At 33.7% G+C, this 13,155-nt stretch overlaps 2 protein-coding genes and 1 long non-coding RNA gene across 3 annotated transcripts; all 3 read right to left on the reverse strand.

Moving 5' to 3' along the window:
• Positions 1 to 426: 426 nt before the first annotated feature.
• Positions 427 to 1,173, reverse strand: LOC112421056 (uncharacterized). Its single transcript, XR_003011005.2, has 2 exons — positions 901 to 1,173; positions 427 to 665 (listed from the first exon to the last, which is right to left on the reverse strand). It is a non-coding gene; the product is annotated as an uncharacterized lncRNA (long non-coding RNA).
• Positions 1,174 to 6,811: 5,638 nt separating this feature from the next.
• On the reverse strand, positions 6,812 to 7,750 carry LOC25491178 (uncharacterized). Its single transcript, XM_013599047.3, has 2 exons — positions 7,457 to 7,750; positions 6,812 to 7,231 (listed from the first exon to the last, which is right to left on the reverse strand). The coding sequence occupies exons 1-2, from the start codon at positions 7,729 to 7,731 to the stop codon at positions 7,036 to 7,038; spliced, it is 471 nt and encodes a 156-aa protein (XP_013454501.1). The 5' UTR covers positions 7,732 to 7,750; the 3' UTR covers positions 6,812 to 7,035.
• A 1,082-nt stretch (positions 7,751 to 8,832) lies between these two features.
• Positions 8,833 to 13,155, reverse strand: LOC25491179 (uncharacterized membrane protein At1g16860). Its single transcript, XM_013599048.3, has 5 exons — positions 12,984 to 13,155; positions 11,392 to 12,373; positions 10,984 to 11,139; positions 9,475 to 9,686; positions 8,833 to 9,390 (listed from the first exon to the last, which is right to left on the reverse strand). The coding sequence occupies exons 2-5, from the start codon at positions 12,265 to 12,267 to the stop codon at positions 9,198 to 9,200; spliced, it is 1,437 nt and encodes a 478-aa protein (XP_013454502.1). The 5' UTR covers positions 12,268 to 12,373; positions 12,984 to 13,155; the 3' UTR covers positions 8,833 to 9,197.

Below are 13,155 nucleotides of genomic sequence, written 5' to 3' on the forward strand. Positions count from 1 at the left end.
TATCACCAATACAAAATAACCTGAATTGTTTTTTTTAATAACCTAATTAAATTGTTGGATGCACTTTTCGGAATTTTCATGAAAGAAGAAACGAAGTAGAAGAAATGTTTGCTGCACATGCAAAACAAAATTATTTAATGGAATTGAAATCATGAGTAATTAGAGAGAGAAACTGATAGATCAAATTAAGAAATGAAAATCACACTAAGATATGGTACATGATAGTCTTAAGTAAACAAATATCAGTCTTTGGATCAAATAAAATCAACGGATATGATCAGGTGTTAAAGAATTCGTTAACATCTAGTATCAATGAATTCTGACTTATATATTAAATTATAATAAACAATGAAGAGTGAGAGAAATTAATTTAACTTATGCTGAGCGTGGAGTGATCAAACACACCATACTGTAACATCCCATTGCTCACAAAATAATTATAAATAAAATTTGAAATACAATCTTGTTTGTAAATTTTCATCAGATCCAAATCATTTAATATACAAATAATGCATTAATGCTTTATTAGCATAAATATTAGAACGACTTCTAGTAAATTTGAGGTTACAAATGAACTACATATCAAAATCTTTCCAACTTCTCAAACTTTGGCTCTAATCGATATAGTTCTTTTTCATGTCTCTCTTTGAATGAAATGAGCGAAGCTGAAAATCAAATAGAACAAATAAACAAAAGTAATCCAAAATCATAGAATCGTTAGTCATAGATCAAACCACAAATATCACAGTTGAAAAAGAAAAGAAAAAACTTAAATATAAAAAGCCAAGAAAGTTTGGAAAAAATAGAGATATATTGTGATTATAAAAAGCCAAGAAAAATAAATAGATATAAACTTGAATGTATTATAGAGGCAGAGGTTTGAGAAGAAATGAGTCTCACTTTTTTACATGTTAATATCAATACTTGTGTGAAACTATTGAGACTCGAAAACAGTATCTAACATGATAGAGAAACTGACTAACATTTTCTCAGGAACACTCATAAAGGAGTCATAGACTGTATTTGCACAAATGTTGAGCAAATGGGTTCCAATGAGGTAGTTATATATAGAAAAATTAAATCATAAGAATTTGAATAGCGAAAGCAAGACGTCCAAAATCAATGGGATGTGAGTTAATTTCGTTTTGTCTAAGAAACAGAAAATACTCTTGGTTCATTAGATGGTTAAGTAAGTAAAGGAAACAAATGACTATAGTTAATTGCATTAATCTTGATGGCTATTAATTGCATTTAACTTGACAGATTGTAAAACACGATTATAGTAAGGGAAATGCTAACCGGTGCCCCGGGGGCACCGGTTAAGGATAATAAAAAGAAAAATTATATGTTAATTATTGCATTGAAAATTGTTTAATTAATCCATAAATAAGTCAACCAAACTTCCTTTTATGGTAAAAATTTCCTTTTTTTGCATGCTTAACCCGTGCCCCGGAGGCACCGGTTAGCACGATCCTTATAGTAATACTTTGTAAACAATGGACAAATGACTAAATAATTTTTTGTTTTTTCTTTCAATGCTTCCTTAGTAGTTAAGGCAATGTTTATTAAAAACAAATTTAAGAAACTCATTACCCTTTGGTTGCCAAAATTTTCGGCTCATAGAGTAATTTCATATGTAAATTTTCAGTTGACATTCTGGTATATTAAATACAAATAATATTTTGATGTGTATATTTATTAAAAAATAAACATTTTGATGTGTATATGAAATAAAACATTAAATGCACCTTTTAATATAAGGCTGCCACGTGTACTTAAAAAAAAAATAGCGTAAATATATATAATAAAGATAAAGATGTGGAGTATATTATGGACACGCAGATTATTACTTAATTCAAAACCAATTTTTTTTGGTAGTGATTCATAAACCAATTTGCATATATTACAATAACACGCAAATTATTACTTTATACAATTATTCTATTTTTAATTAGGCTTAATTGCACTTTTCCCCCCTATAGTTTGCCAATTGTGCAATTTTGCATCTCATAGTTTTAAACGAGCGATTTTGCCCCCTACAGTTTTCCCCCTTTCTGATTTTATGGTCCCCATGACATTTAGTGCTGATATGTCTGTTTTTTATTAATTAATGTGTGCCACGTGTGTAATTCCATTTTTTTAAAAATAAAAAAAATGGTATTTTTCAGATTTTGAGAGAAGGAGGCACGTGATATTTCTTCTTAAAATCTGAAAAATCACGTGCTCCTTCTCTCAAAATCTGAAAAATACCATTTTTTATTTTTTTAAAAATGGAATTACACATGTGGCACACATTAATTGATAAAAAAACCAGCACTAAATTTCATGGGGGCCATAAAATCAGAAAGGGGGAAAACTATACGGGGCAAAATCGCTCGTTTAAAACTATGGGGTGCAAAATCGCACAATTGACAAACTATAGGGGGAAAAAGTGCAATTAAGCCTTTTATTTAATATGATAATTTTTAAAATATGGAGTATATTAAATAGAAATAGAAAAAAGATGGGAAATATTTTTGTGTTATTGTAAATTGGTTTATATTTGAAAAATGAGTTTGTGAAATTATGTTAATTTTGTGTAATGATTTTTTTTTATATTTGTATAGATTACATGAGTATTTTAGAATTTTAAATTGACCGAGTCATCCAATTTAATCTAGATTAATATACATATAATTTTTTATAAAGACCGAGTTATACGACCGAGTCATCCGGTTTAGTCCGATTCAGTCATGCGGTTCAACCAGTGACCCAATGGTTCGACCAACGACTCAGTGACCCAGTGACCTCACCGAGTCAATGACCGGTCCGATTTTTAAAACTATAAGTCGCTGCCGTGATAGACAAAATGTTTGTTTATTTTTGGGTATATCAAAATCATTTTTAACTTTCTTTAACAAAAATACAAACGGAATACACAAGATACTATCATTCAATGTTTTGCGCTTATTATGTTTTTATTTTATCACTTTATTTTCTTTGCCTTATTTTTTTTTTGTTTTGACTGGGTTAATTAATGTTAATGATGTAAAATATAAATATTAACTCAAGTAGTAAAAAATGCATGCTAAAATTGTTAGATTGAGCAGCTTGAATGAGATCAAATCATTGACTCCTCTATTTATATGTGTGTTTGAGTTTTCAATGATTATTGTTGTTTCGTCTATTTACAAATTTTAAAACTTCTTTATTTAAGATACTATAAGTTTCGCTCAAATTTTAGAATAAGAAGAGTACAATCAAATTTGTTATGGGTTGGTACATTCTTCATCGATATTTTAAGAGTCAAGTACACATTATCATCCTTCCCAAAAAAAAATACACAGTATCAATATACAAAGAAATTTTAAAAATAAAGCACGTCAACTTACCGAAACTTAATCATAACAACTAAATCAATTTCTTCTACATGTGGTCCATGATTAAGAATAATGAAAGATCTATGTTCTTTAATCTCATCTATCCTCAAGAAAAAATGGTTTCGATGCTCATTCATATAAACTATAGATATTCTCTGAAATGATTAAATCAACCACATATTAACAAGTCATTTATAATGTTAAGGGAAAGTTGAAATGTATGATAACCACAATAAGTCCCTTATTAAAAAGATAAATATTTAATAAGATCTGACTATGTGAATAATGTCATAATAATATTTTCTTAAACCTTTTGCACAAATATGATTTGATGTCTCAATAAGATGTCATACCTTTTATCAGTTCAGGAAGGTGATGAATCACTAAATTAACTTATCTCCTAGTTAACTAATTCAATCAAAGTGTTTAGATTAAAAAAAGACACAGAACAAATACAAACATGAATAATAAATCAAAATAACAATTATCTTTTTTATGATCAAATAGAAACTATCCACCACCGTCTTAGAGTTCAACTATTCAACTAATAAGTTATGATGTCCAAGCCAAACCCACACCAATTCAATGATAAATGATAAACGTGGGGAGGTTGATTTAGGTAAATGGTTACACTTTGAATTTCTCATTTAATGGATATGGGTATGAATAATGATAATTCATGGTCTTTGATGATAGCAGCGCCACTTCCTCCTTTTTTTAAAGCTACATGTTTACTTTGTTCTCATACTGCTTCAGCATTTTAATTTAATCATGTAATCAACTTTAAGCCCATTTTATACTATGATATACACATAAACTGTTAGATAAACTTTGTAATCTTTCCAAGAATTCAAATATCCCCTCTGGCCTTATAGAGCTCTTGATATAACTAAACCAAAGCAAGACATATCATAATCTATAAAAATTAACACTTTGAACCAAAATTAATCTAAAAAATTCGAGTGTTTAGATCTCAGTCTTCCCAGATGTTAGGTCTCTTCGAAATCATTAATTTGTATTTTGAAACTAATTTGTATCACAAACTTAACTTTCATCGGATTAAAAGAGTGTCAATGGAGTTCCCATGAACAAAGCTCAGTTGACAAGACATGCATTATTATATATAGAGATTGGGGTTCGAACCCTAAACATTCAATTTATTCACCTTAAAAAAAAGGTGAATTTTAATCACAAAACTACTTTCCTTCACAAAAAAAAAAAAAAAAAATACCAAAAAATAAAAGTTTTTGTGGTTTGATATGTATCAACTTAATGTGTGCATGGTTTCACTTCATGATAAACCAAAATTAATTCTAGTGATGCAGAATTAACTGTGTTTTTTTTTCATTCGCACCGGTTTCAAACCCACCAACGGTGGACGACTAATCTGGTTCGTGCGTAGAGGCATGCGCACTGGCCAAACGTTGTTCCTCTGGGAATCGAATCTGGTATTCCCCGGATACGTCCTTAGAAGGTGTTCCTTGCCACTGGAGCCCAAACAATTTGATTTAACGGTTTTCTATTAGAATTAATTTCACTTCTAAAATTTATTCTACTTGAAGTTAAAAATTAAAGTTTTTGATTGTATAGTCAATTTTAAAGAAAAGGTGATCCCCTTTCACCTTTTCTTTCTCTTTTGGCCGCAGAGGGCTTCAATGTATTAATGAAGGCCATGTCTGCGAATCAGCTCTTTAAAGGTTATAGTGTGGGCAGCAGTGATCCGGTGGTAGTGTCTCATTTACAATTTGCGGATGACACACTTATTTTAAGTGAGAAGTCTTCGGCTAATGTTCACACGATGCGTGCGGTTCTTATTTTGTTTGAAGCATTGTCTGGCTTGAAAGTGAACTTTTCCAAAAGTCAATTGGTGGGTGTGAATGTTTCTGATTCTTGGCTGTCAGAGGCGGCGTTGGTGTTGAGTTGTAGGGTTGGTTGTCTACCTTTTGTGTATTTGGGGTTGCCCGTTGGTGGAAATGCACGTCGTTTGGATTTTTGGAAACCGTTGGTTCTTCGTATTAACTCTAGACTGTTGGGTTGAAAATCTAAACACTTATCTTTGGGTGGTCGTCTGGTTCTGTTAAAATATCTTGGATTGACTGGAATTCAGTTTGTTTGAGTAAGGAGGTTGGTAGTTTGGGGGTAAGGAGAAGTAGGGAGATTAATAATGCGTTGTTAGGTAAGTGGTGTTGGAGATTGTTGACAGATAGGGAGAGTTTGTCGTGTAGGGTGTTGTCGGCCCGATATGGAGTGGAGGGAGGTTGTGTGTCAGATGGAGGGCGTAATGTTTCTTCATGGTGGCGAGTTATCGCCGCTTTACGTAGGGAGGAGTGGTTTAGTAATAATTTCAGTCGTGTGGTGGGAGATGGTCGGTCAACAATGTTTTAGACAGATGCTTGGGTTGGTGGAGTGGCATTTAGGAACAGGTTTAGCAGATTGTTTGACTTGGCGTTGTTTAAAGAGGTGTCTGTGTTTGCTATGTGTCAGATAGGTTGGGGGCAGAGAGGTGAGGCGTGGAGGTGGAGGTGGAGGCGGGGGCTGTTTGTGTGGGAGGAGGAGCTGGTGGAGGAACTCTGTTTATTACTTCAAAATATGACTCTGCAGGTTGATAAAGAGGACAGGTGGCTTTGGAGATTGGAATCAAGTAATGTTTTCACTGTTCGGAGTGCTTATAAAGTTTTCTGGCACAAGGATATTCCTCTGAAAGGTCGTTCTCTTTGCTTGGCGTCTGATTCGTAACAGGTTGTCAACTAAGGATAATTTGATTCGTCTTGAAATTATAGATCCTAATGATAGTCTGTGTGTTGGTGGTTGTGGTTTGATGGAAACTTCCCCTCATTTATTTTTACATTGTCAATTTTTTGGGAAGGTCTGGCACTTTATTCATCTTTGGTTGGGTGTCTGCTCGGTAATCTATAATGTGCCGGCAGATTACCTAAATCAGTTTGGTTTGTTGGTGGCAATTATCTCAAGGGACTGTTGTCTATTATGCAGTTGATTTGATTTGCGACCGTGTGGGAAATTTGAAAGGAAAAAAACAACAGGATTTTAAAAGCAAAGAATGTTCAACATATCAGATTGTTGACAAGATTAAGTGTCTTACTTATATATGGTTGAAGGCGAAAGTTCCTAATCTCTCTTTCAACTCTCTTTCAACTACCATATTTGGTTGCTTAGTCCATTCAATATGTTGGCATTGGCTAATGATTTTTTTCTTTCTCTGTTTCTAATTTCTGTTTGTCTGATTCTTTTCCTTTGTACATATGTTTGTGACTTTGTTCTTTTCCTGATACACCTTGTGCTAGAAAGAACTCTTTGATTTGGATAATATATTTCATTTTAGCTTCTTAAAAAAAAAAAAAAAATCACTTAATTCAAACCTAAATTACTTTAGCTTCAAGTTGTTAGAATCAATTCACTCAAAACAAATTTTAGATTCTAAAGCAAAGATAGACTTAAATTTAACATCCAAAACTGCAATTCATGTGTGTAGATCTCATTTGATCATTCAAGCCTACAAATGATTGAAGCTTTACACAAGATATCCTGCTTCATGTCATGTATTCTTAAGATATGCATATAACATTAAACAAATACATCTTCGTTCTTATAAAGTAGTATTCATTAACTGCAAAACAAAACAACAGAAAAAAGAAATGAAATGAAATACATCTTAGAATTAGAGCTCTTTCGGATGTTTCTTTTCCCTATCATCATCATCAGACAAACTCCTCTTGACCTTATCTGCTGCTGATTTTGCAGCATCCTCTAACGTTGCTTTACTTGTTCCTAGGCTTTTGGCTAAAGCTTCTTTCACCTTATCCCCTGCTCCATTGTTATCTACCACTGCTTCACCCTCTTCTCCTCTCCTAAAACTTATCAAAATAAAAAAGTTTGTTCATATAAATTCCATATACTTCAAATCAAGTTATTGATGAATGAAGTAGCTAGTATTTGTGTGTCTTGTGCATGGTATGTAACAAAGAATATGATTAATATATATAGTAGGTACAATAATATGCTATGAAAATAAAAGCACAAGGTTGATATGAGAATACTAAATAAATATATTGAGATGGAGAAGGTTAGTAGTAGCTTACTCTATATTTGGAGGGAAGAAATAAGTATAAGTGTGATTGACAATGGCCTTAACCATGTGCCAATATTGTCCAATACTTGTAGGGAAAACTGATGAATACATAGAATATGCACTTCTTAGTCTCTGCCACACCCAAAAAGCTGATTTCTTGCTCTGATCTTCATCATTAACCGAATCTCCATTCACATTAGCTATAGAGAAGCTCAAGAATACTAACACCAACAACACCAAAACCACACCGCTTGCACCACGCTTTTTATCCATAGAGTACAGCATAAAATGTTATTCTCATTCGAAACAAAGTCATTAGTAATGTTGTTAAGTACGGTAGGGAACATTGTTAGCTTGTGGACACGTTAGTCACTTGCACCACGTGGCCTTTTTTGTATTACTTACTCACCCTTGTTCACTCTACACGTTTCACTTCCCCTATCTACCTTCAATATTTTATTTATATATTATAGTAACAATATGAAGTACGGATAAATGAATCAGCTTGGAACCGTCTTTTTATTATTAATTAAAAAAGTTAGATATTATTAAAGGAAGGCACATGTCATAGAAGCCTACTACATGTCACAGTATCAATATGATAAACATGAGACTAGTTATGAGAAGAAAAGCTCTAATTAAACTATGTTAATTCGATTAGTTTATCTCTAAATAAATCCTATCATAAGGTTTTGTTAAAACCAAAGCAAACAAACACACTCTTTAAGAGTGGTGCCTAATTTCTTGTCAAAAGAAAAAGTGGTACTTAATTTAAGAACTAGTGACATGATATTTTGCATTTTAGTTTCTCAAGTATCCTAAAAATTCCACCACCACTTCACCTTCATCGACTCTCCTATAGCTAGCTAAGATTGAGCAAAAGACAGATAATCATTATCTATAGGGTGCTTCATTTCACATGAATCTAACAGATCACTCCCATAAGGGAGGTGAGGACCAGCAAAGACAATGATATTGAACCAGTTTATTGGACCAAACATGGAGTCATAATGATGAAGAAAGCGTTTGGAGTTGAAACAGTGCATGAGATAAGACAGTGTCAAACCAAAACAGAAAAGAGAAAACTTGGATGAATGAACCCATTTTGCCTTTAGAAGTTGATGGTGACAAGAGAGTTTGGTTTAGATGGAACAGTGTATCTTAAGATAAGAATGTTAAGGAAAATTATGCCTTTAGAAGTTGATGGTGAGTGGGGAACCATATATTGAATTCCTCTTTAATAACATTCAGTTTTGAACGGAGGAAAATAAAAGGCAAAACCAAATATTAAATGGATTCACCAATATAAATAAACAAATGTATTAATTAACAAGATAACAAGAAGAAAAAAAAAAGGATTGGTTCAGATGATGACACAAAATAAAATACAAAATTATGGTGCATGATATATTCCATTAATCAACAGATCGAAACAGAAAGTTCAAATGAATATACATTACTTACTTGTCACTATAAGAAATCATATCCATTCAAAAAGTTTGAAATTCTCAAGGAAAAATAAACGAATAAGAATTGTCATTAGCTATACAACAAACTAAGGAGGAGTTGAGTATGAAACAAAAGGAAATTCACGGATGTAAATGGCAGCAAGATCACACTGACTTACCAACAACACATATATGCTTACAAAATACAAACAACAACCACCCACCAACCACCACCATCAATTTGTTTTCTCAAAGAAGAATAGAACCTAGAGAGACTCACTCACTCAGGGGATAAGAAGATAACTACACTGGAATCACATCAATCTTTGATGTATCTTCGCATCTCAAAACAATACCTTCAAGGCTGGCTGGAAAAATACATTTCGCCCATTGGCATCCGGTCGTCAAAGGCTCAGGCGGAGGCACAATCATAAGTACATTGTCATTTCTATGAACAACTCCCATTACACTAACCGTGCTACCTTCTTTTATGTACCTACAAAAACATCATAGCCGCCAGTTTCATAAGAACTTCTTTTGTGTATTTTTTAGTTAAACAAGATAAGAAAGTACTATATACCCTTCTTTTAACTGCATGATACGATCATCACTAGAAAGGTTTCTCTTCCCTAACCATCGAAGGAAATCGGGGGACATGTCTTTATTCTCCGGATTAACATCAATTACAACGGAATCATCAACATAAGGAGTCACCCTTGCACCAAACCCTGTTTTAACCAAAGCTCTCAATCCAGATTGGAAGTCAGAGATGTAAAAATCAACCACATGCCTCTGCATTGAATAGAAAATTAAGGAAAAATAAGTTTCATATATTAACCAGCCAAAGTCCCCAAAATATACAATTTGCATTCTGATATAGGCGTGTCTACTCCACAGTAAATGAGATTTGAATCCAATCAATACTTTCATAAAGGAGCAAATACAATACTGCCATAACATCAGACATGAAGACATACTACCTAATAAGGGACTATTCTTGATGATCAAAGTCAAGTAAAAGCCACCAATTAGTTTCAATGCAATGAATTTGGTTTTAACACTGTTTCTTCTTTAGGGCTAATAATTGGTGCCAGATTTAAGTTTCCTGGCTTCTGCAAGCTCTCCAACCATTCTGATGTTTGCTATGTCACAATGTTGGTAAATAGCGACTATATATCTGCGCTATGTCGTAGCGAGATTTGAACAAATCGCTATTAATCTGTCATACGTAATTTAGCACAATGTTTTGTCAAATAGCATCTATAACGACACTATAGCATTGTACCGTTGCGTAACTTGAACAAACCACTCATTTCCGCAATCCGCAATCCTCAACTGACAATACTACCCAAACTGGATCTCCCTTTGTCTAATCTAACGCCACACTTGACCTGCCTACGTTGCAGCCTCCAACACTTTCATTGTTGTTCGGTGCAAGGGGGTGGGTTTAGTTCCACATTGCCTACAGATATGGCCTAAGTAAGTGCTTATAAAGGTTGGGTAGTCCTCATCTTACAACCCAGCTTTGCCGGATTGAGCTAGGCTCAAGCTCAACCAAATTATATGATGGTATCGGAGTGTATCCTATTCTAGATCCATTGTCCATGCTTCCGGCCCATCGGGTTTGGTCATGAGGGGCGGTTGGAAATTCCGCCTTAATTGGCAGTTAATTAAGGTTATAAATCAGAAGTAATTTACTTCCCTGAAATCAATGAGAAAATATTATAATATTGCCCATGTAGAATATGCAATCAAGTACTAACATTAGTTTAGTGTCTAGTCATTGTCCATACAATTAGTAAGGCCCAAATTCATTGTATATAAGTTATATTATACCAAGTAATTAGGGAAATTAAGTTTCAGTATTATCAGATTGATATGTATTCAGTGTCTATGATGTAATTTTATAGTGATCATCTCCCTTTTGATTATCTCTTACCAATTCACATATGCAAATTACATTCAATCAAAAAGAAAAATATATAATTCACATCCATGGCCAAAGTATTTCAAGCAGTCGCAATATTTTATCGAATTCGAATAAAACATGGCAATCTGAAAAGAAAATGTTGAACAGATTATTGCTTACCTCAGTTGAACGAAGTCCCCAGGTAAAACGGCGATGTTTAGAGTTAGCTGCTTTTGAATCCCATCCTCTATATTCATACAAGCTAGTGGATGTATATACACATCTTGGAACTTTTTGAAAGGAGGACTCTAATGGAACATTGCCGCATGTTACCACCTTCAAAAGTTACAATATATCAATGGTTTATTTCCATCAATCATTCATATTTTGAAATAAAAACTATTCAAGTAATTGATATCTGTTTCATAAAAAACACTTAATGAACTAATCCATGGATGAATGAGAAAAATACAGTCAAACAATGTGTGGCAAGTGTTGGATGTGTGTGTATTTGGACTGTGCTTTTGCTATTTCTACATGTTTATTTGATTGTAGTACACATGTATAAGTCGAAAATAAAATACATACCCCAGAAACTTTCACAAACTGTCCATTCTTGGCTGTCCTCAGCTCTGCATCGGGATATTGAGAAATGAAACCAACAATAGCTTTCCTTCCACGACAACTATTCCAAGTGAATAATGCCGCTACCGCAGCAAAAAGAATTACTACAACAATAAGGAGTATGGCATTGTGGACAGCTCCAAGAATAAAACCTCCAGCAATGAATCCCATAACAAAAATCAGAATCACAGACCACAATATTGGCTTTGGGAAGTTCTTCCTGAAGGAATATTCATCATCCACACTGAGAGTAGTCACAGCTGGATTATGAACAACAGAAGCACTATTTAATTTCATTGACCCTAAGGACTCTAATGGACCAGAAACCTTCCTTGGAGCCCCAGAGGAATTCAGCGGGCCAGATGTAATCAAACCAGTTGTTGGAAGAACTGGAGGTATTGGACCCGAGTTTTGGCGTGTGCCACCACCTGATTGAGGACCAGAGGACTTCTTAACCGGTTCCCCATGTTTATTCAACGGACCTGAGTTTGTCCTTTTCATTGAGGCTGAAGTAGACATGCCTGCAGCAGATAGATTACCTGACGTGACATACGCCGAACGAGCTGCTGCATTTTGCATAATAGGTCCAGAGTGCGAAGCAGCGCCAGCAAACGATCCAGTCCTTGAAGGAGCGTTATTTAATGGACCAGATTTTCTAGATTTGGAACCATCCATAGGGATATCAAACATTTTCCCTAATTCTCCTGACTTCTTGATGTCACCGCCGGTATAAGGCATAGCAACTGAGCTCATTGTTGGAGTCCTTTCTTTCGGCTGTTCAGGACGGCCCGATACATACAGGCCATTGCTTAGCTGATGAGATGGGAACCTCGAACCCATCACAGATATCTTTTCAAATGAGCCCAAAAGAAGCAACTGAATAAGAAACCGTACTAGTTGGCTTCGCTGATGCAGTACTCAAAGTAACACTGCAAAACAATGGCACCTAAAAAAGATTGAAACAGAATTTAGACTTATCTGGAGACTCTGATTTGCAGATACTATAGAAATCATAAGAAGTGATATTCTTTTTCCTTAGACTATAAATAAGATGAATCACATTCAGCTAAAGAAACCAGATTAAAACTGCAATTAGAATTATCATAATAACAATGCTGGATTTTCAGGTACATGATTGAATACATTGTGACACACAAAAATACAAAGAAGAATATAAAATTAAACTTAAAGTTACAAAAAAATCAAATAAATATATAGAATTGAAATTGAAAGGAAAGTTATACATAAAAACAAAAAAAAAAAAAACCTTAATTAAAAATGATGGTAAAGTAAGAATGAAGAAAAGGTAAAAGAAAGAAAGGGACAGTTAACCATCCTAAGTAAAATTAGTTAGATAGATCTAAAGGAAAGAGAAATGGATCTTCCTGAAAATGTAAACATGTTGTGAGATCCATTCATAAATCAACATTGAGTTGAAACTTGTAAAATTAAAAATAAAACCCAAGTTAGTTTAATTACAATGTGCAAAACAAATACCCAAAAAGCCATAATTTGAAGATCTGAGAAAAATGAGAATGAATATATAGATATTGTACCTGAAGAGAAGATTTAGAATGAAGAAGAGTAGCGATGGTGTTGCTGAGTTTGAGATCCCATTATTGTCTTTTCTCTTTCTCTTTCTCTCACTCTTCTTCACACTTGAGTTGAGTTGAAAGAAACTTCACCTCTTTTTTATTTTCTCTTTCTCTCTCTCTCACAAAGCAAAAT

Source organism: Medicago truncatula, chromosome 4 (assembly GCF_003473485.1).
Source record: "Medicago truncatula cultivar Jemalong A17 chromosome 4, MtrunA17r5.0-ANR, whole genome shotgun sequence".
Lineage (NCBI taxonomy): Eukaryota > Viridiplantae > Streptophyta > Magnoliopsida > Fabales > Fabaceae > Medicago > Medicago truncatula.

Coding starts and splice junctions, on each gene's coding strand:
- LOC25491178 (XM_013599047.3), bottom strand. CDS start 7,731: ATGCTGTACTCTATGGATAAAAAGCGTGGTGCAAGCGGTGTGGTTTTG. Junction 7,232..7,456: donor TTCTTCCCTCCAAATATAGA/GTAAGCTACTAC, acceptor TATTTTGATAAG/TTTTAGGAGAGGAGAAGAGG.
- LOC25491179 (XM_013599048.3), bottom strand. CDS start 12,267: ATGGGTTCGAGGTTCCCATCTCATCAGCTAAGCAATGGCCTGTATGTA. Junction 11,140..11,391: donor AGTTTGTGAAAGTTTCTGGG/GTATGTATTTTA, acceptor TAACTTTTGAAG/GTGGTAACATGCGGCAATGT. Junction 9,687..10,983: donor GGGGACTTCGTTCAACTGAG/GTAAGCAATAAT, acceptor TATTCAATGCAG/AGGCATGTGGTTGATTTTTA.